Genomic DNA, 23,230 nt, shown 5'->3' with positions numbered 1-23,230 from the left:
GTTGAATTTTTGATCAAGTTGCGCAAGAATAATATTTCAAAAGAATATTAATTTAATTTATTATCCAATTTAAGGGAGTTATTGTTTTTATTAAATTTTTAGAAACATGTACTCTCTCTCTACAAAACTTTAAAATTAAATCTCTTTGACGTACTGCAATATAAAAACTTGTAGTATAAATATTGGGTAAATCAATGCATTACAAATGCTCTGGGAACATCGTCCATTTCGTTTCAAATGTTGATTTATTTTTCATTTTATTTAATAATAAATTGTCTACAATTTGTCCTAAGTTAGTACGTCTTGGAGTTCTCGTGGGGGGTTCGCGAGAAAGCATAGATCAATCAATCAAACTCGGTATGGAGGTGAACAACGAGCATTCGCGAAAGTGACAACGAAACGGTTTAACGCACCGTGTACAAGTTTGACGGCGGATATAGTTAAGAATAAGCGGAAGTGAAGACAGACGATACAGAAGAACGTTACATGTGCGTATAGAAGCGATTCGATGTAGGGCGTGAAAAGGCTAACGATTACAAGTGTGGAAGTATATCCTGCCGACTCAACGAAAACAGAAATAGCAGTAGATCGGGAGAATGAAAAGATGTTTTCGCATTATTATTATTTTCTTGAATTCAATCCGGCGCAACAAATATCATTACAATAACAATTGCCAGTGTGTACGATGATACGAGCACTCGAAATGCCATGCTTGGAACTGCGACGATCCTCGCCAAGTTTTCGAGAGCGCATGTACCTGTTATTTAAATGTATCTGTTATTTAAAGCGAAACGATATTTGAAAATATTTCATTACGAGAAAATATTGTATTATAAAATTTCGAGACAAGAGTCGAAACGACAGATAGTCGCAGATCCAAACATGACGTAGTACCCGAGAGCCATTCAATCCATTTCCAACGCATCTTTTGCACCGACCGAAGGACATTGTTTCAACCGAGTAATATGGTATCGTGTAATGTAACACTGGCATATTTCATGACAAATTATTATCTCTCACGCATTATTCGCGCACTATACCTCGAAGCAGTGTCGTCGCTGCGTTCCTTAGCAATTTAGATGACTGCAATTTAAATCAGTGAAACTGCGAATATTTATCATTTCAAATGCATTAGAATATTTCCAAGGCTTCATAATTGGAATATGTTTATGATTTAATCTTGTGAGACGTCATAAATTACAAAATAAAACTAAATTATATAATTATTTAATATTATAAGATACCGTCGTTTGTTTTGCTCTCGTGTAATCGTAACTTTCGCGATCGTATTATACGGAATATTTATCATTATCTACAATTTGTACAAACCCATTAATGAGCAAAATAAGCATATGTCTCGTCACATTAAAGCTGCACGGCTCGTGAGGCGAAAAATCACCGATTCTCTCGCGAACGTTCTGCTTCGAGGAAATTTCGTACAATAAAGAATTTTGCAATAAAATTTTACTCGCGATTTTGAACAATATGTCGCGCTACGACATGGCTTTCAGGTACATAATGAACAAAACGCTTAAATTAATTAATCCACGAACGGCGATCTCGTGCGAGTTTTGCGCGCGCTTGCGATAACGCGGCAGAGATACAACGACGAGTATCGCGAACGCAAAAGTGGGCGCGATGACATTCGCGACAAACGTAAAATCCACGCGGGTCACGAAGAAGGAGGAACTCAGGACGAACGAAACCGTCGTGACGGGTGATGACAAAGTTTTACACGAACGGATTCACGATTCAACCATATTATCCATAAACACGCTGTTAAGCGAAACCGCCGCTTCTCTCTCATTTTTCTTTCTCTCACTCTCTCATTCTCTCGCAACCACGACACTCTCATAGTTTCTCTGGGTCTTCGTCATTGGACATGTTTCGGACATATTCGTCTTATCGTAATACGAGCCATTCCTCCGCGTTACACGATAGGCTCAAGTTAATGAAGAATCGTCCAAGATTCTCTTCCTCGTTTTTTCTCGCGGTTCCTTATCTTTCTTTTTATTTCTCTCTCTCTCTCTCTCTCTCTCTCTCTCTCTCTCTCTCTCTTTTTCTCACTCACTTTTTCTCATTCTCTCACGCTTTCATTCCCGTACATTTATCGCAATCGTCCACACTGCGTGACCTTTTGAGATCGTTGTATCTAACTATGATATATCTACACGTTACTTATACATCTATATGTCAGTTGGTTGGATCACCTTTTCTCGCGTCCACGATTCTTCTTTCTGTCGCATTCATCCATTCGCAGAGAGGGGAGACGGTATCAGAACTCAATCTAAACTTTTCAAACTTTTAAGGTACGAAGCACTCTATGTTATCGTCACACTATTGAAAGCCATTTTCTTAACATCGGATGATTACTCGAAAAAATTCATATATTCATATATTCCTTTACATCACCAACGTTAAAAACATCTTGCACATCCGGCACATTTATGCTATTAACACGTTTTAACGATTTTCTGTGGTCGGAGCGTGATAATGAAAATGGGCACCGTTCTTCCAGCTTGAGTTCTGGGACACCTCCTCCCCCGTCCTCCTACATGTCTCTCGTCGTAATTTTCGCGCGGGTATAATAATTAATTAATGAATACTCACCGCGTTCGTCGCTCTCGTTGATTAATACGCTACACGCTACATCGTTTACGATTTACAATATCAATTAATTATCAAATTATTAATTCAACCATTAGAATTACTTTAGAATATTGGTACTCTTTCGCGTCACCTCCGTTATTTCTTAACTTTTATCGTATTCTTTATTTATTTATTTTTTATTCTTTTGTTATCTCTGCGCGTGTGTGACCGCGTGTGTAACATTACGCTTTATTTTATTTCAACAGCCGCATTTGCTCGCGTTTTATTACTCGTTCGCGCTCTGTTCGCTCATTCTCGTCACTCTGAACATTCATCTTCTCTCGCACGCATACAATCACGCACATACGCGCATTTTAACGAAATTGTACAGAGCGTCTCGCCTTCACGGCGTTCACGCCACTCTTTTTTTTTTTTTCTTTTTTTTACTCGTCGTCTCTACTCTTCTTCCTCCTTTCGGCATTACGTTTCGTCGAAGTATAGTTGAATCGTGAGTAGGGCCCTTGCTAATATTTATAATAAATATGTATAATACGTATGTATAAATAAGTGTTTGTACTATAAAGAAAGTAAAACACCGGTGATCGCGGGCCGGGCCGATCGCGATTCCATGCAGGGGAGTCTTCACGGTTGCGTATGTAGAGAAAATTAGAAAAAAAGGGTAAGAGGAACGAGCGCGCTGCCGGTCCTCTCTCGTCGGAGACGTCCTCCTGGCTGAGGGACACGTTCTCGCGTTAGGTCGCGCAGCTCGACACTGATTAGCCCGTAGATTCGCCGGAAAACCCCCGCGATCGGCGATCGCCGGCCTCCGATCTCACGAGATTCGAGATGATCTGATGCGTTTGGTGAGAATTAGGTGGGTCTCGAAGAACGCCTCTCTCGTATTTGTGTCGTTTCTTGTATGTCTGTGATGAAATGCTGTCACGTGTGTGTGTGTGTGTGTGTGTGTGTGTGTGTGTATGTGTACGCTTATGTGTGTTTTTATTAACTCCTTTTTCTCGCTAATACACACGAACTCCGGCGTGATCGGCGTATGTATGCGCGCGCGTACGCCCCCTCCGGCGACGATGACCGCGTTTCTCTATCGGTCGCTCTCTTGTTCGCTTAATTACTTTAGTTTTACTTATCTATGCAACATCAACGCTTCATACGAAATGAATCGAACGCACGGTCGGACCTCCCTTTCATTGGCAGTTCGTTGAAAGAAAGATTCATGTTCGCGTATTTCGATTTTCTTTAGTTTTTATTTTCAAGTCGTTTTGGTCGACGTCGTTCGCGTCGCTAATCTAATTCGAGAGGAGCGGCCGGTAGAGCCCGGAGTGCCGATAAGCGGTAACCAGCGTGTCGCCGAATAGCACGCGGTGAGCGTACGCGCGTAATCATCACGCTGTACCGGCCGAGCGCGCGTAGATTCAAAGAACGTTACTCTTATTCTCGTTTTATGTTGCTTAAGAAAAATTATTGTGCCGATAATATGTTGGGTCGCTAGCGAAACCCTAAACAGGCAGTGCAGTACGAGTGAGTCCTTAAGCAATCTCGAGGCAAGCTTCGGCCTAATATCACGTTTCGAGTCCATTGCTCATCGATATAATTACTTTTGTGTCTGTATGTGTCTGCGTGTGTGTGTGTGTGTGTATGTGTTTGTATGTATGTATAGTAATTCTTCTTCGATTATCTTACTTTTTTTGTTTTTCTTTCGTTTTTAATTATTACTTACAGTGTACGATTAAATTTAACCTTACATTTCGTTTAAAAGGTATACGGAGCATGTACAGTGGTACAGTTTCTTTGGAGTATCATGCCGACGTAACTATCTCTCCTTCTACTCTTTCCCGTTCTTTCGTCTCTCCATCCCTCGTCCCGGTCGCGGGACAATATCGTTATAATTAGCATCCTTTTGAGCCAGCCGGGAGTATTTTTTCCTCTGCGCACTTCCTAGCTCTAGGACAGTTCCACTGAGTTAAAAAAAAATGTCCTCCCCTCTATTCGTCCTCTCGTGAACTCTTCGGAGTATGTTCCTCTACATTATTATATATAGTAACGTGTTAAAAATCACGGTCCTCTAAACCGGACGTAGGCGCGGTTGGTATACGCGGGATATGACCAATAATAATCGGATTCGAACGTTTATTTCGTTTACGCACTTCGTTTCCCATTATCGCCCCAGCGCGATCGATGTCGCTGAGCATCGCTGGGTGACGATATCGAGATTGCTTCCCCTCGAAGGATAACTCGACGGTAACTCGACGTACTTCCTAAATCGGTAAACGGGCGAGAGACTCCGAAGGATTATCGTCTTAAACGTACGGTTCTACTACGTCGCTCCGGCGTCCCAATGTGGTCGTGCGAAACTTATGTATCCTGAGCTGATGCTTAATAACAGCCTTCTTTCGTAGATGGATGTCCAGCTACTAGAATTGACTTAAACGCCTCTAATGCGAAATCACATGTGATGATGATGTCCTCGTTGTGCTGCGGTGGTTGGTCTTCCAGTGATGATAACGTCGTGTGTCGAAATGCGATCTTTTATGGTAGATAAAAGCCAGTACCAAAATCTAGTCGCGGATAATACTTAGTTTGTCCCGATTTTGTCCAACTCTCTTCGCGTGTTACTCTCTCGTTTCTCACATTTTTCTCTCATTTCTCGTTCACTATCATATTGTATTTTTTTTTTCCTCTATATGGTGATCGTTCACTGTTTCGCCACCATCTATTGTGTGCAATTCAGTTTGAATTATCTTCAACATCATTTGTCAAACTTATGAATCTCTTTGACTCGCAGTTTCGATCGTTAAATTTGCGAATGTAGCTGCATTAACGAGTCCAAACGGTTGATCGATCATCGAAATAATTCCATAATTCAACACGCGCTCTCCAAGTGCGCGCTCTGCCTTCGTCTCGCCTGTCTCTGCCGGAATTGATGGAACTCCGCCTTCATCGCCTGTACTCTAGCCTCGATGTTCTCCCTGCTGTACCTCGGCGCCTGATGATGTACCGTGTGCACCTGATGGATGTGGGGAACGTGGATGGTGTGGATCTGATGTATCGGCGGTCTCTCCTCGCGCGTGGGCGTCGAGGCCGACGTGGGCGTCGGCGTACACGAGACCGGATCGAACTCGTAGTGCCCGTCGACGCTGCCGGCGTCAACGGCGTTCTGTATGTGCGTGTGCCCCACCTTGGTCGGATCCTGAAGCTCGAGCCAGCGGCCGACCAGAGGCGGCGGGGGCGGCCTGTAGGGCGGCGGACGCCATTCGGCGACCGTGCTTCCGCTCCTCGAACTCTGATTTTGCTGCGAGGTGTTCTTGCTGCCGAAACCCGAGCTGCTCGACCTGCTCTCGGGCGAGGTTTCTAGGTCGGGCGAGGCTGCGAGTTCGGGCGCCGATCGTGCGTGCCTGGCGTGTCTCGGCGGCAGCCTCGCCCTGGGTCGTCCGGCCGGCTGCGGCGGCGAGGACGTCGCCAACGGCTGCACCGGCACGAAGCGCCTGGATTCGGCGTGGATCGCCTTGAGCGACGGTAACTCCTGGCTGTATCGCTGGTGTATGCTGCGTAGCTGTAGATAGCCGGGCGGTGTCGGGAAGGAACGTTCGCCGGAGGATGGTTGCTTGACGGAGCTGAGATCGCTGAAATACAGAGGGGTCCAGGGTATGTGGATTCCGCTCGGTGAACTGGCCAGAAACCTGGGTGACGCGATCGTGCAGATATTCGTGGGCGGTATCCTTGCCAAGGAATTCGTGGCGCCGTGATGATGGCAGCCGGATGGTAGAGGGCCTATGGACACACCGCTGCCGTCGGATCGCAGGCTGAGCTGGCTGGTGCCGACCAGCGGGCGCCGCCACGAAGACTTGAGTCGCTGCTTTGGCAGGAAACCGCCATCGTCGCTGCTGGAGACATCCAGGATGCTGTTGTTGGCCGAGCTGAGCACCGAGTCCGCCACGACGAAACGGCCGTCAGCCGCCCGGGAGATCTTGCCCAGCGGACGACAGCGGCACGAGTCCGGAGTGTCCGGGCTCAGGATCTCCTTCAGGAGGCTTAAACCTGGTACTCGGCTTTTTCTAGGTCTATATAGGTAGGACAGAAGGAGCGTTAGATCGATCATGGCGGTGGCGGCTGACAGGCACGGTCCGATCGAGGTCGTCGGAGGAAGTTTTGGCGAAAGATCCGTGCAAGATCCATCGCTTGTTTTACGGAGTACCGAAAATTCGCAATAAATATATGATTGCATCGTTACTCGAAAAGTGTATTAAACGACATAAAAGCAGAGACACGCATTGCTGATTGCTGCATGTGATGTTACGAACCAGTGTATATTGGAACAGTGTGTTTAACAATCAAAAATTTTTATTTTTTTTATTTTTTAATAAACATTTAGGAATCTCTGTCGATATCGGGAATTTTCGGTACTCATTCATCGTTAGCGCGTAGTTTTATTTATAAAATTCCGATTCTATAGAAATATTCTTCAATTAAATTGTTCGCCGAGATAAACGCTCTTGAAATTATCTGTCTCTTCCTCCGACGTGGTCCATCGGCCGCTCGGTACAGCAAATACGTGCAATACGAACGGCAAAAAACACGCAATGTTAACGAACGCAAAGTAGTTAAACAAAGTACTAGAACAAATGTAACGTAAATGCCAATGTTTAAGTTAAATATGGCAAGATAATTATCAATAATCAATTACTTGTACGTATAATAATAACGAGTAACGGATGCAGGCAGGGATGGCATGCGCATGCACATTCCGGTGCACGAGTGGTCGGGCGTGACGTGGGTTGTGGATAGGTAGGCCTCGGCAGTGAGTGGATCTTTTTTTTCTCTCGATAAATTTTCAAAAATCTGATTTCTCTTTTTTATATATTTTTTTCTATGCTCGCAAAATTTTGTTCCGTTCTCATAGATCTCTTTTTGCACGATATTTTTGTACTTCACATTCGATTTTGATCAGTGAATAGCAATTGTGGATTTAGGTGCTCCGAAACTCGTCACCTTTTCTCCTCCTTCGGGTCCGGCAGCAAGGAAAGATGGGGGAGAGAGAATGTTGTAACACAACGATTACATTCACAAAAAACAATATATCGTGGCGGTAATAATAAGAAATATAACGCTAAATAACCGAACGTTACTTCTAGGCGGTGGTGTTAGGGAGCAAATAGATCAATTAGTGTCGTTTGGTTGTCGGTGAAGACGCGGTTTCACCGTCGTGGTACATCGATTTGGCTCGAGTCGATTAATCGGATTTAACACGGAAAATAGAACGGTACACCATTTCCCCGTTTCAAAGGAATCTTGTAACATTGTAATAACAAAGAGACATAGAGAAACATGTAAAAAGATGAGATATAAATATACGCGTGGACGATCGAGTGTTCCATAATAAGGATATTAATGAATTTCGTCGGATATCGCATACAGATTGTTATCCGCGTTTTAGAATTATTCATGAGAATTATTAAAAATTATTCTGATGAAAGTAGCAGCGCGCCGCAAAGCTTGTTTGAATAAGAATTAGTTGATTGAATTTTTATGCGTTGTCCGATTTGTATTCTCCGGGAAAACACTCGATCTCTCTTGCGAGGAAAATAGGAAATAAAAAAATATGACACAACGGGAGATAAATAATAAAAGTGCGACGAGTCGAGTTGAAATAAAGTGGCAATAACAGATCGGATTTAGGAAACGGGAGGGCCGGTGTTAACGTATCGATTGTATCGGCTTCAATTGGCTGAATAGGGTAATGCAACGAAGCATCGTGAACGATTAACAGATAGATACGACAATGGTAGATGTATATATGTAGATGCAAGTTTTCGCGTGGCCGCAACGAGCGCGGCTTACCTATCTTCGCCTTGCTTATTGCCGAGTGTTCGCGTGTAAGCGTGAGAGCGTGTCTGTCTGTTTATTGGTCGTCTAGAATCGACAGACTGGAAACAATCAAATAACACAAGAAGCTTGAATTAGAGCTCCGACTGGCCGTGCGCACCGCAATAATCGTCGCAGCTCGGCGCGCCGTATATGCGCCGCTGAAACTTTGTGCCACACGAATCAAAGTTTTATTCGATTCCTCTGACAAACGTTCCTTCGTAACGACTGATTCGTGCCAACCGGCTGTTATCGGAAATGCGAATATTGCTTTTTCATGTATGGCGGAGCTGAAGTGATACTTGTGTCGCATGCGATTTATGTATAGAGAAAGAAAAGTACAGAATGAGAATCGTAAATAACATGATTGTAAGATTGATTAATATCGTGATGTGAGAAGACAAAATATGATTAGTAATGTAGCAAAATACAACAAGCCCGGTATTGGTAAATTGTACTTGAACACTTTTCAATAATTTATATATTTTGTTTTTAATTAGAGAGACGATGTGAATGTAGCGTGACGTTATGCTCATTAAACATGCACCAAACCGGGCCTAAGTGATTTAGAAATTACAGCGAGCTACTGGATGATTCTTTGTTATGATAGATATTGCAAATAATACATGATTATTCATTACTTACAAATTATGCTAGGTGAATAAATTTATGTACGCGCAAAAAGTTGTGAAAACCAGTAACTTTCTGTCAATTGATTAGTAAATTTCAGTAGATGCTATAAAAAATGCGTTAGAAAGAGAAATTTTCGCGATGTGCGAAAGTAATAGAAAAATTTTGTAAGGAAACTCGATGGTTATCGCAAAATATAAAAATAATTTTCACAACAATAGTTTTAAAAGATACAAGAAATATAGATCGAGAGATGAGTGAATAATGCTCGTCAAACGCACAACACATCGAGTCGCCGTAAATTCATCTGATTAATTGAATAGTGAAGTGATAGATGAAAGCATCATTAATGTAAACTTTAGTCAAGCGATGTAATAGTGATTTGTTTGCTGAATGAATAAGTAAAAGAATGTATAAACAGGATAATATATCATTTTGTTATGTTTATAATAATCTAGAAAATATTAACAATTAAAATGTGAATAAGTGAAGATATTTAGTATATAAAAAGATTGAAAAATTTCTGACATATTTCAAAAAGTACTGCAATTGTGATTAGCACTGTAAAAGCAAAAAAAATATACAGATACAATAGTTTAGAGTTGATAGAAATATAAGAGTCAAGAGTTAATATCTATACATGAAAAATCACAAAATGTGAATACAGATATGATAAGAATACAATAGCAATAAAAAATATTGAGCGTATGATATATGTATAAGAAAATTGAGAAATTTTGAAGAAATATAATAAATTTTCTTAATTATTCAAGGCGTGATTTATCTGAAAATCAGAATTTATACAGTTATAATAAATATAAATGTCTTTTATTCAAAAGATATTGAAAATATTAAAATAATTGTTACAATCTTTGAAGTAAAAGTTGTTTTCGAAAATGAGACTAAATAGATATTGCGTCTCTTGAATATATATTGTACTCGGCACAAGTTAATAATACTATTTAATGGTGAAAAAAGGAAATTTTAAACGCAAAAGAAATTAGCGCAAAGATAATGAGTTAAACGTTTCGTACTTTTGTGAAAAACTCGACGCAAAGTGAAGGAAGAGAAATTGGCGTACAGAAATAAAAAAATGATTAACGAAGAAGCGAAAATGTGAAGAATGAGCGAAGAATATAGAGATTGAGTCAAAGCAGGTAATACGAATTTATGCTTATTTAATAATGCGCGCGCTCTTGACAGTAAATTCTGAACGAAATGAAGAATCAATGTACACGCAATAATAGCACAATGAAATGAATAAGGTACGGTAGTAGAATGAAAGAGAGAGGCAAATACCGCGTTGGGGTTATTTCTAATAACTCGTTCCGATCCTCGAAAAAGGAAGCGACTCGGAGTTCTCTCGATATTATTACTGACAGCGAGCGTACGCAGAACGAGTGGTACGTGAAGAAAGGTCGCAAGTCTTGCAGATCGGCAGAGAGAAAAATGAAAAAGAGTCTACCGCCTTGCCTCGATTCCCTTATATCTATGTACTCCCTAAGGCCGCCGAACGAAGGTATTAGGGTACTGACTGGATGTTACTAGTGTGAACTCCTAGCTGTTTTGCCTGTATTGCAGATCTCATCTACAGTCATGACAATCATCCTAAGTAGATAGTAGTAGTAGGTGGTAGTGGTAGATTAGTAGGTCCTAGCAGGTAACATTGCAGAGCTGTAGTCTCGCACAGTAGTAGGTAGTAGTAGCAGTAGTAGAGTAGCGGTAGTACTAGTAGTAACGGGCATGTCCCACCGGCAATTGGCGTTCGCTCGCTCGATCGACCGAGATGGATCGACGACGACTGACGGAGATTTGAAATCGATCTGACAGTTCGTTCGATCGATCGACGGACCGCTCGATACAACGTGTTTATACACACACAAACACATATACGTATACCGTCGGCGGGAGCTTATTTTCGTGGTTCTCGGGAGCAACCGTGGTCTCGGGTACGTAGTAGTGGTGGTAGTAGCGGTAGTAGCGGTAGTAGCAGTAATAGGTAGTGGTAGTAGTAGTAGCAGTAGTAGTAATAGTAGTAGTAGTGATAGTACTTGGTTTTTTTCTGTGTGGCTAGCGGAGGTTAGGCTTACTGTTCCGCCTCTCTATGATAAACACGCTCTCGTAATCTCGATTATCGAGGTGGAGTGCGTGATGGTCACGATCACGGTTCGGGGGGGCCTGCTCGTGGACCGGCTCCGAGGTGGCAGTGGCGGGGGTGGTTACTTGCGTAGGAAGTGGTGATTGATGAAGAGGTTGTGGTGGTGGTGGTGGTAGTTGCGGATTCAACGGGCTGCAACGGGTCAGCGTCGAGACTGACTCGCCGCACGCGTTTAGATTTGTCGACCTACAGAAAACACAGAGAGAGAGGAGGACAAGAGACGCCCACGATTTCATATCGTCTTGTCTGTCTTTTCTTTTCTTTTTCTTTCTTTTTTTTTTTCCTTTTCTTTCGTTCTCTTTGTCACAACGACTATCTCGACTGGTTCGGTTTGCTCGCCGGCGTCCTCGCGGCTATCGTTTTGCGCGAGAATTATTTAGGGTCGGAGACACAGAGTGAAAGAAGCAAAGAGATAGAGAGAAAGTCTCTGCTTTGACAATGCGACGATCGATTGACTCTACTGTCCGTTGTTCCTTTTCTTTCGAATTTCTTTCTATTTTTTGCGCTTTGATCGACAAAGTAGCACCCTGTGCACCCTCTTCCTCTCCAGAGTCTCTCGACCCTTTGACGCTATTCTCTGGCTCGCGTCGGCTCTCTTCTGATCCTTGCTCTGATCGCGACCTCGGTGTTTACCACCGAGATTATTTCAGGTCTGTATTCGTAGTCGGGTTGAGCAGTAAGCTGCGCCGATAAGCACGCGACTGCAATTCATCGCGTCGAAAAAATATACGAAATTGATATTGTAGAAAGAAAATTACGTCATGTTGACCCTTAATTTGCTTAAAAATTTTCCTGGTCAAACGAGGACACCATTGTCCCGGCGAAATTAGTGTAATGTCTCGTGTGCGACGTTATCGGAGCATTAGGGAATTGCAATCGTTGCTTTTACTCGGCGCACAGCCCGTGCACAGCAACGTGACCACGAATGCGGGCCTCGGAAAAAAAAAAAAAAAAAAAAGAAAAACTCCTGGCAGTGGCTGAACCGTCCAGCCCGTTCTGGATATATACGTGTAGGTATAAACGTGCAATATCGATCTCTCTCGGGATAATTCTCGAGAAACACGCCCGCGCGTTCAATGAAAAATTGCGGCTCGAGCTTATCATGAGGGTGATGACGGAAGATGACGGCGATATGACATTTGGAGGGATCGTTTGTTGAAAATGAGAGAAAACTATTACACGCAAGGCAGTATTAAGTAATATTGTTACAGCGATATTTGAATATATCCCCATATAGACACACTGAAATATATTTGTAGTAGAACACAAGTACGTGTAAACTAATTTACTGATTGTAATAAAAAAAAAAAATGGAAAAAGGATAACAATTAATACTGGTACATATTAATTACAAAAGCGCATGCTTCGGTCGCAAATTAAACGGTACAGATAAGTAGAAATAGTTTAGAACAGCGAAATTAGCTTTGGCTCATAATTACAGGTGGGCTTATGTTCGGAACTTCTTCGCAATCGGCTTTGAACCTACGGGAAAATCTGAATTAGATATCGTGCGAACGGTCGATATTACATTCGATTGGTGAATTATGGAGCCTGAAGTTTTATGGTGGTATGAGCATGATACACGTTGCCTGTGCGTGTAAGAATGATTAATAGGAGTAAGGACAAAGAAGAATAGATATTGGTTAGCACCCTCACGATAAGCGCTATGACAAATACACGGAAAATATGATTTCGGTACGACGGCACCGTACCGATAAGCGCGCTCGAGAGAAATAAATAAGGGCAATTGAACGGTGCGGCTGATAAAACGATGATAATGAACATGACTGGGTCGAATGAATCGTTTGAAAAATCGTCGCGAGAGTTTCAGGACCGATCGATGGCACACGAAACGCGTGTACGCACGGCAAAGAAGTGTTCAAGAGAATGCCAAAGTCGCGGAAAATCCAGGCGAGATTACGATCCAGAATAGGCATCACTGCAGTCGTATTGTGGACTTTTGGATGCCGCGATGAAAATCATAATGATCACAAATGAGCTTTATCCGCTACTACACGTGCAGTCCGCTTGGCGTGAAATCGCAAATAAGAACGCCCCACGCATTCATTTTTCGTACATACGGCGTGTCGAAAGGTATGTACGTACGTACGTACAGCGATTGCCCGTATCTGCGTGTATCGTTCTCGTTTTCTCATTTGCGGTAGCTTCGTTTCTCGGTGTGTATACGTTGCTCCAGATTGCGATCGCGGCAGTCCGAATCGAGCTGTCTGTTTTTTGTGCGGAATCAAATAATGCGGTTTTGCGATTGCGATAGTCTCTCGCTGATTTTTGTGTTTTTTTTTTTTTTTAAATTGAATAAAATAATTAATATAAATTAATTACTTACTCTTATAAATTTTTTATGTTTTTGAAAAATGGCAGTTCAGCAATTAAATCGCTATTCGATCTGGCTTGTTTAATTGTGGAAAACATCGCCGTCTCTTACACGCGACATTTTCTCTTGTTCCTTTTCGTTTATTTCCGCATCGTTCGCAAAACGAGTTTCCATGCAGGAAACGAATTGGTTGTCGCGCGTGGAACTATTCGTTGCAAACGTATCGCCGCATGCCATTTGATTCGAGCTGCAACGAGATTCGATTCGATTCGGAGGCCGGATCACGCAGAGTGAACGCGATTCTTTCGTTCATGCCTAACGGAAACGTGCACGCATGCACGCACGCGCATCGTGGTGTTGCGCGTGGGAGTGTGCGTAAATTACTTATCGATTATCGAAAGATCGTTTCTCCAACCTCGTCCAAAATACTTCTGCTGCTGCGGTTTAGTCTGCCTGTTTTAATTGCTACGAGATACATCTAGAAGCTCATAGTGTTATGTATGGCGCAAGTAGATCAAAAGAGGTTCTGTCATTTTCCTTAAATCTTCCGTTTTCAGGAGATAGTTCTTTGTCCTTTGTCAAAGTGGATCGAGTTGACGGCAGGAGAGAGGATGGATTTTCCTCCATTCCGTCTCTCGTGCGGTCGTAATATGTCTTTGTAAACATGTCGCTGCTACGACAACGGCACGTTATTGCCGATTAGTAGCCGTAAAATCATTCTATAAGTTTGTGCGATTAGTTATTGATTTCTTGAAACGAATGAATATTTTGTAAAACAGAAGTCACCGTTAAAAATTACAGCTGCAAAGGAGTCGTTGGCATAAGAGTGATATACCTTGTATACATATGTGAAATTTTGATATATTCAGGACGATGTAAATATATCTCGATGTATATATGCGTAATATATCAGGTAAATGTTCGAATATCTGTTAACTAGAAGATTAGTGAGAGGTTTCGTAAATGCTTGCGGTGCTTCGGTCGCCTATTGCTCGTAAGAGGGGGTGGAGTGGACTTAGTCGCTAACTCTGGCTAAGCCTAAGTGATATATGTTTCTTTGAAGTCGCATCTGCACTTCGCGGCGCGTTTTGACGGTATGCAATTATCGATCTTTGACGCGACCTGCTTTATCTTAATCGAACGCTCAGAGGCCTCTTCATCGGCGGGAGCAGTCGATGCTTTTGTCAGGGCACTTTGACGTCGTTTTTCGCCGATCATGCATCACCGTTATCTGCAGAAACTTATTGTCTGCGAAATTATTAATTGCGCGTCGAATGTACGTAAAAAAATTTTATCACGATAAAATTGGTTTGCCTCGAATGAAAAATATTCTCCGAATTTTTTATAAATTGAAATATTTAAACAATTTTCCAAGCACCGATTTAAATTTTATACGAATTGTGCGAGGATGAAAATCGGGCGAATAGATTCGTAGTGCAGTTGCGACTTTCACCGACTACTTGTCGTCTGATCGGAGCCTTTAGGGGTGCTCCGAAGTATCGTGAGTCAAGACTCTGTGGGACCTGAGGGGCTAATGGTGTTTCGGAAGGTAGACACTCACTTTTTCAAAGGCACTGTTCCCTGGGGCCCCTGCCCTGCGCCGTTCCTGGCGTCGGTGACCCGGCAGGCCACCATGTTATACGCTGAAAGCAGTTCTACAATGTTACATAATTATGTTAATCATCAATATGTTCAGGTTCACAGGTGCATGCCCGGCGCCTGCGTTGTCAGATCGTAGCCGCCTCTTTGGCCCGTCCTGGGCGCTGAATGCGAACAATGATCACAGTTAATGCGACCTTTTGGTGAAAAGTTAAAGAGCAAGTGGGCCCAGGACGGACCAACTGACAAATTCGCAAAGTGCGATTTATGTAAATATTTTTGTTTCCTTCGAAAATCCAAACAATTGAGTAAGCTCAAGTGACGGTTTCGCCGTTTTCTCCGTTGGCTTCTTCAAATTGTCAACACAGAGAGGCGACACAACCAGGAGCACAGGTCCAGGCGAAATGCGGGCAACGGTGCGATACGTTGATAACGCCACGGGGCGTTCATACCTTTCTCCTGTTTTCGTCTCTTCCGTTTATTGCATATCTTCACCGCGCATATGCTGAGGATGATGGCGACGAGGAAGAAGAGGATACCGCCTACAACGCCCGCGGTGATCGCTTTGTGCTTAACGCGAGCCGGCACGGGGAACTTGACCTGGTCGCTCGCGCCGTAATTCGTAGCCGAGTTGGCGAACACTTGGAAATAGTAGGTCCTACCACCGACCAGGTTCTTCACTGTGGGTGTTCACGTTAAACGAGAAATCGCATGAAAGTCACTCGAGAGAGAGAGAATCGGTTCAGTGAAGTAATACTTGTTTATGAATGTTTTAAAATTACTCGGTGCTCGGTGCTGAACGCCTGCATCTCCGATGCTAAGAAACTTTATGCACAATAACTGCTGCGATTAACGAGGGAGAAAGAAATAGAGAGAGAGAAAAGGGCGGTGATATCTCACCTAAATAACTGGTCTCCTCGGGTCGTATTTGGCCCTTGTTGAGCGTTTTCCAAGGTCCGTCCGTCTTGTACTTGATAGTGTAGTATTGGATAAGATGGCTACGATCCGTAGGAGGTTGCCAGGTTATCAGGAAACCGTTGCTGATTTCCGTCACCGTGAGATTCCGGGGAGGCCCTGGTTTTGGTCCTGGCGATTCAAATCGCGACAATCAGTTCGGTCGGAAAGAATTGGATCGTGAAAATGTATTTGTTTGATTTTTATTTTATCTAAAACGCGACCTTACAGTTTTACTGTACCTCGTTCAAGGTTTTTAGTACTTATATTTATATTCGTAATTGACGAGTATCTTCTAGCAATAAAATAGATAAAAATTTTAAATGTGGCGTGCGCCGCATGTGTAAAATAAAAAAGCGACGTAGGAAAAACTCTTTGGCATCAGTAAATAAATGTTGCTGTCGTAACTCCGAAATAATTCCAGTGACGCACCGAGTTGCAACGCCAGCGGAAAGCTTTTTTGATGGAAACGTTAACGCCGTTCCGACCGCAGCGACATTTTCACATCTATCAAATCCATCGGTATTCGCGCCATCGAGTTGTACGTCTGACTTTTTTCATCATCGCGTATCTAGGGCGACTGCGATATGTCGCTTACAAAAAAAAAAAAAAAAAAAAAAAAAAAAAGAAAAAAAAGAAAAAATAGCTTGCATCGGTTGATATGTGCAAATACGTTAATATTAACATGGTGGAATATAACTGCGTTCATTTCGAAGCAAATATACTTTCAAAAAAATCGTTATTTTTTATATACTTCCGTATTACGATAACAGACGAATCCAGAGACATCCAAAATATTTTAAATTTTTCGTGTAAATATATGATAAGAAATAAATTAAACAAACCAGTATTATATATTGATTGTTCGCTGAATAGGAGCTCAAGGTATAAGCTTATAAGTTAAGTCAGAATGAATGACTATTGGTGCACAACTTCATAATTGGATTAGCCAAGCATGAGGTCAGCTTCTTTCATCACTTCTTATACATATAATGTTACGACTTAATTGTTTCCGGTGTACGCGCGTTAACCTTATTAACGTCCGAGTGGCCCCATTTCTTCTCAAGAGCACGATTTTATGATGTGAGTTAAAACGCATATTTCTGAAAAAAAGCGAAAATTGCGAGCAAGGAAACGGCCCGAGTGCGCAATAATTCGCATGGATAGGTGTGAACGTTTTATTTAGCTCCTGTTGGTTTTTTTATTTTCCGTCATATTCTGATTCGCCCAATCTGCGCTACGGGTTTATTTCGACAAAGCAAATATCCCGTTTCGTTCTCCCTGTATCAATTTAATGGTTCCGGAAAATATCTCGGTGGAATTTACGAAATTGACGGAAATTGCCTCGTTGTTGTTGCAAATCGCGATCGGCAAGCGTAAAAACTGTTTCACGATTGTTTGCTTTGTTGATTACACAAACGGACCAACCAGTAAATTTCCTTGGTTACGATCAGATGGAATAGCACGCGCATCCACAGTGGTTTTACGTCTGTTTAAAACACTGGATGAGTTTATCAAAGTCCGCGTATTTGCCGTGTATCGGCGATTTGGGCGAAATAATTCTTAGCGTCATTCAAATCAACCAATACACCGTGAAGCCGGCAAGATTGGACCGAGCTTTTGAGATCAAAGGAAAACGCTCGAAATCCTCTTGGGACATGTATGTAGGTAGTATGCGAATCGATTTGCAAACGCACTGACGTATATGGCGAAAGAAAAACAAAGGCATGATAAACTTTTTTTTCGCTCAAAAACTCGTCGTTATTGTGTAGATAGGTATGAGGAATAAACGCTCTGTTGCGTTTAGGTGGTTAAGCCGATTTTTTCGTGATAGTTTTCCACTACACAGCCACACAAGCATATGAGAAAATTGGACATAGCCGGCGAATAGGCGGCTTAATTTGACCGCGAGATTGCAAAATTAGCGGCTTGTATTGTTTCGAATATTTGCGCTTTACAAAATGCATGACGTTATTCTTTTTTTTTTTTCCTTTTTCTCCAAACTGTCTATTACAAGTATTTTCTCTCGTCTCTATTGAGAGATAAAGAGGATTCTATATTTTATTATTGTTTTTGCAAATAGCTAAACGAATCCTATTTTTCAGGATTAATATTTATAAAAATTTTGTTAAAGATACAATGCATTATATATGAGTTGCATTAATGTTAAAATTCTGTTACAAAAATATGTCGCAACGAGTTTTCCATTATTATTCTAACAAAATTGCGTATATAAATTTTTAATTTTTTTTTTCCATGATTTATGTCACTATCTCATCCAGCAATTCAGATATGATTGAAACTCGACGCGCGGGCGAGGTAACTAAAACTTTCTTGGGTTTATTCAGCTCCAAAGCGGAGTAGATTGTTTGGAACCGTCTGCTACGTGCAAAATGTATGATGTTATTTCCTGCTCTCCCTGCTGGAATGCATCTCTCCCCTCCCGGCTAAGAGGATTTCGTTTTTATTTTCCTCTGTATTTTTCTCGCATCGCTGTATATGCCGAACTGTACGCGGGCGTGAGAGTGCACGAACACGCGTTACACGCTCTCTCATTGTTCTGTCGGACCTCTTGACACTTATTTTTATGTCCACCACAGCACATAATAGCGATTAATCCTCTTGCGCAAAATGAAAGAGGTTTTAGAAAAAAAAAATAGATTTTTGAGCGCTTGCTCTCTTTGCAACACAGAGAATTCCTAACGAAATGCGCGACAAGAAAGGCGTTGATCATGCGTCTTGATGCGCACATTGAGTGTAAATAACGCATTGAACGTGGGCGTTGTGAAAGCGACGATGAAGATTTTGTGGAGAATGACATTAGTTGTTTCGTAATATTATTGTCAATGCAAGATGTTAAGAAACAATTTTTACTTTATTGGTATATTTAATCAAGGAAACTATAAATATAAGTATAAATATATATACATAGAGTGTAAAAGTATAAAGGTATACAAAATAAACTTAAAAATTTATATACCTTTCGGTCGTACAATTGGCGGAAACATTGGATTTCCTGTGGAATCAGTCGGCAACACAAGAGTCTTATAATCGAGAATGTCTGAAATAAAAAAAAAGCCAGGAAAATGAAATAAAAAATAAAAATTAAATTATATATGATAACAATCGACTTGTTGTCCAATTATAAAAAAAAAGTTACACATTCTAATGTATAAAAAGACATAAAATAAACTATCTATTTTTAGACTCCACTTCTTATGGCTGGTATGTAGGTGAACTCATTGTTGAATACTAATCATACCAGGTCGATTTCATCAATGTCAATTAGCTTTAACCTATATACCTCTTTCTCGCAGTGTAGACTACAGGGTGATCTAAAATTTCACACTTTTACTCCGCGCGACTCTGACTTTATTCTATAAATTAAAAATTTAACAAATATGTTTTCTCCTTAACAAATATCAAAGCAATGAGACAATTTTGACAAATTAAAATACATTTTTGTTGAAAAAACTTTGCTGTAAAAATTCTGTCACAAATGATGACTAAAAACAATATTTACTGAAGTAATTATTAAAGAAAATTGACTCGAGAATTCCTCTATGAAACATAAGCGCGAATCGTGATATGCCTTGTGTGGAGAGTAGCAAAGGTATAGAAAAAGAAAATTTAGTTAACCGTGGTTAACCAGCGTTGTTGAAGTCGACCCTTTGTTGCAGGCTAACGAGCGAAACCGATGATGATGCGGGCTTGTGCGTGGATGGAAGCATAAGAAGCGAAAGAGTGCCACAGCGAGAAAAAGCTACAACGAAGAGAAGAGTGAGATAGGCGAGAGAGAAACGCTTGAAAGGTAACCAGATAGAATCCCTAGACGCCGGTATCTGGGATGCTCGAGGTACGGTGTGTACAAATGGAAGGCAATGAACCGGTGGATTCGAGGGAAGGAAATAAAAGCGGAAGCAGAATGAACGGCTCGATGGGTTTTCCGATACGATAAGTCGCCACGGAAGTCTCCGTTCCCTTTCTGTCTCTTTTTCTCGGTTTTCTCCGTTCCTTGCCTCATTCTGTATCCGCATTCTCCTCTCTCTCTCTCTCTCCCTTCCTTATCTTGCTGTCTCCTTGCTCGCGTTTCTTGTTCCTTCCTCCTATTTTTTTTAAGCTTATGGTTCTAGCCGAGAAGGAAGTCGCACGACTTTTCGATTGTTGGATCGATGTCGCGATGAGAGGATCGCGAGGATGAAACGAGAACGGCATCTCGCGCGTGAATTTCTCTTCGACAGTCATCGAGATGCTATTTTCAGCTTGCGAAGTGAGTAGCGCGTCTCGCGGAACTCCGAGATATTCCGGCAACCGATCGCGTTTTGCTAGCTTGCAGATTTAAAGTAGCGATAAAAATCGCCAATTCTAACACCTCTAGAAAACTGCATCGTACGCTACTACCTTCGAGATTTTACGTGTTTCAATTTATGGAGGCTTAAACAGTTTATAGTTCACATATAACGCGTCAAATTTTTAAGATATTTTCTCTTCGTCATTTTATTGTTCGTTTCATCCTTAAATCATATTTGCGACGTAAACAATTTTAATTTATTGGAATCTTACCTTCTGGAGATGGGGGTTGATCAGACGCGGAGGGAGTCGCCGGCTGAGGCAGGTTAACGCCTTCGGGAATGCAAGAGAGATGGAAATAGTGAGAAGAAAAGTTGTACAGAGAGCAAACATTAATGTGTTAGTTACTAAATAGATCAATAGTAATTCGACTAGTTAGATTGATTAGATTAGCACTAGCATTAATAAATAGAATCATCAACGTTTTTAATTCTAGATACATAATTAGTATTCAGTCAGGGGAAATTTAATAGCTGGCGTTCACTTTGAGATTCATTGAATTGAGGATGATTGAATTTTGCCCATTTAGCTTCATCGTTCATTTGCTAATTTTTATCGAGATAATAAATTTTAATTGTTATATAGTTACACATAATTTTAGTAATAGAGCAATTTGAATATAATGCAGTTTCATTACCGAGCGTCCTCACTGTGATGACTTTGCTCAGCATTCCTTCGCCCAGAGCGTTCTTCCCGATTACCTGGAACTCGTAGAGCGTGCTAGGCGTGAGATTGTTGATCGTCACCGTTGTGCTGCCCGATGGAGTCACGGGGATTGTCTTCCATTCCGAAATTCCCGATTCCCTGTACCTATGCCCGAGTAGCGCAAGAAACAAAATTAGAATCGCGTAAAAGATTTCGGGAGAATCCGCCGTTAAAATTCAGATCGGAGATAATTTGCGTATACGAGTTATAAATGTCCTAATTCATAATGCAAATTTGGCGCGAGAGATTCTATCCAAACAATTATCGTCCGCGTTGATAGAAGGAGCCTTAAGTGGAAATACCTATCAGCCTGTCTCATATACCCACCAGATAGTATAATCTTGCTTGTAATCAGGACCGCCGGAATAGCCTGGTAACCAAGTTAGCGATACCGAGAATTGCGTGGCAGTGCCTGACACGTTATAAGGTGCATGGGGTTGCGTGCCCTCGACGATCAGCTGCGTCACGGACGAGATGGTGGCGACTTCGTTGGAGGCGACGCAGTGATAAAACCCAAAGTCCGCGCGTCGAAGGCTCTCTATAGTTAGATTGCCCCCGACAATCTTCGCGCGAGTGCGTTGAATGGGCCCACCATCCTTCTGAGAAAATTTTCGTTTATGTTTTACAACACGCGACGCGGCAGCTAGCCGGAAGTATAAACAAACCAGAAATTTGCTGTCCAAATAATACAAAAGTCCAAGAGACATGCTTAAAAAATTGACTTTTTTTTTAGTTTGTTATTCTATTATTTAACAAAAAACATGTATAAAAATGTTATAAAAACGGTGTTGTATTTGTTGTATTTGTTATATATAAAAAACAATAAGAAAAACAGTTTTGATAATAGTTTTGGTTTGATAAAATAATAATAAAAAAGCTGATTTTGTTTACAATATTCAAAAAAATTATTTGGAAAAATATATATATTAAAAAAAATAGAAAAAATGATGGCATCTCGTCGAGCGTACCCGATGCCATTGTATCGTTGGTTTCTGCGTTCCCTCGGCCTCTTGGGCGTCGCAGTGCATCTCGACCGTCTCGCCCACCTTCTTCGTGTACACCGATTCCGGCTCGAGGATGAAGACAGGCGGGTTCCGCACGAGGACCTCCATCGGACCCGAACTGCCCTGCGTGCCCTGGGCGTTATAAGGCGTGCAGGTATATCTGCCTTGGTGATTCTCATTGACCCGTGTAAAGAGCAGGGAGCCATTGTTCATGATAACGATGTCCTTCGTCTGATAAGGCTCGAGTAGGCGCTTGTCCTTGGTCCAGGTCACGTATTGCAGGGGAGGGTTGGCCTTTATATAACACTGAACCACGCCGGCCAAACGGAACGGCAGGTACTGGACAGTAGGGGTGAACGTGACCTTTGCCGGGTCTAAAACGCGAAAAATCCACGTTGAAAATATTAATCCTTCAGATATCAATCGCATTGAGTTCGTACTTTGCAAAGTGTAGTCCTTGATTTTTTTCGATACGAAGATTGTCCTGTCTTGCAATTTTTGAAAAATTAAAAATTCAGATTCTTAAAGAAATCTTACACTCGACGTTCAGGTAGGCGCTAGCGGTTTGAGGATCGCCGATGCCGTTGGTGACTTCGCACAGATATTGACCGGAGTCATCGGCGCTGACGGGGTTGATGACCAGGTCACCGTCCATCCTGATGGACACCCTAGTGTCCAAAGCCGTGACTTCCGAGACGGGGGCGCCTTCGCGAAACCAGCGCACCGTCACGTTACCCGGAAGAGCCCTTGCCTCGCAAGAAAAATTCACCCTCTCGCCTTCCAGTTTCGTTTGATTCGTCGGCGGCATCGTGATAACGGCTGGACCTGCGAATCAATAACATAATATTTTTGTATTAATTTTACCAGAGACTGAAAAGATATCAAAACAGGCGAAACGTCGATTATAGACATCAAATCTAACGCAATCGATATTAATAATATCGCGCTATTGCATTTCGAATCTGCGGTGGCGATTGACCGCTGATATCGGTTGTCGCGCTGTCAAAGATATCCCGGAAGGGACGACGG

At 41.9% G+C, this 23,230-nt stretch overlaps 1 protein-coding gene across 11 annotated transcripts in view; it reads right to left on the bottom strand.

Annotated features, from left to right (window-relative positions):
- Positions 1 to 226: 226 nt before the first annotated feature.
- Positions 227 to 23,230, bottom strand: part of LOC105672102 (protein turtle) — a 242,604-nt gene continuing 219,600 nt past the window's right edge. For 7 of the 11 annotated variants that reach the window (XM_067354582.1, XM_067354589.1, XM_067354590.1 and 4 more), the window contains 10 exons: positions 22,739 to 23,026; positions 22,166 to 22,575; positions 21,525 to 21,796; positions 21,130 to 21,302; positions 20,706 to 20,765; positions 19,123 to 19,203; positions 16,089 to 16,274; positions 15,641 to 15,868; positions 15,151 to 15,244; positions 227 to 6,665 (listed from right to left, as the gene is read on the bottom strand). In XM_067354582.1, coding sequence (XP_067210683.1) covers positions 5,468 to 6,665; positions 15,151 to 15,244; positions 15,641 to 15,868; positions 16,089 to 16,274; positions 19,123 to 19,203; positions 20,706 to 20,765; positions 21,130 to 21,302; positions 21,525 to 21,796; positions 22,166 to 22,575; positions 22,739 to 23,026 — 2,990 coding nt within the window. In that variant the 3' untranslated portion in view covers positions 227 to 5,467. The remainder of the gene's footprint in view (positions 6,666 to 15,150; positions 15,245 to 15,640; positions 15,869 to 16,088; positions 16,275 to 19,122; positions 19,204 to 20,705; positions 20,766 to 21,129; positions 21,303 to 21,524; positions 21,797 to 22,165; positions 22,576 to 22,738; positions 23,027 to 23,230) is intronic. The other 4 variants (XM_067354591.1, XM_067354588.1, XM_067354593.1 and 1 more) reach the window with 4 other exon arrangements.

Source organism: Linepithema humile, chromosome 4 (genome assembly GCF_040581485.1).
Source record: "Linepithema humile isolate Giens D197 chromosome 4, Lhum_UNIL_v1.0, whole genome shotgun sequence".
In the NCBI taxonomy this organism is placed as follows: Eukaryota; Metazoa; Arthropoda; class Insecta; order Hymenoptera; family Formicidae; genus Linepithema; species Linepithema humile.
The sequence above is the reverse complement of the archived record's forward strand: the minus strand, read 5'-3'. Positions and strand labels throughout refer to the sequence as shown.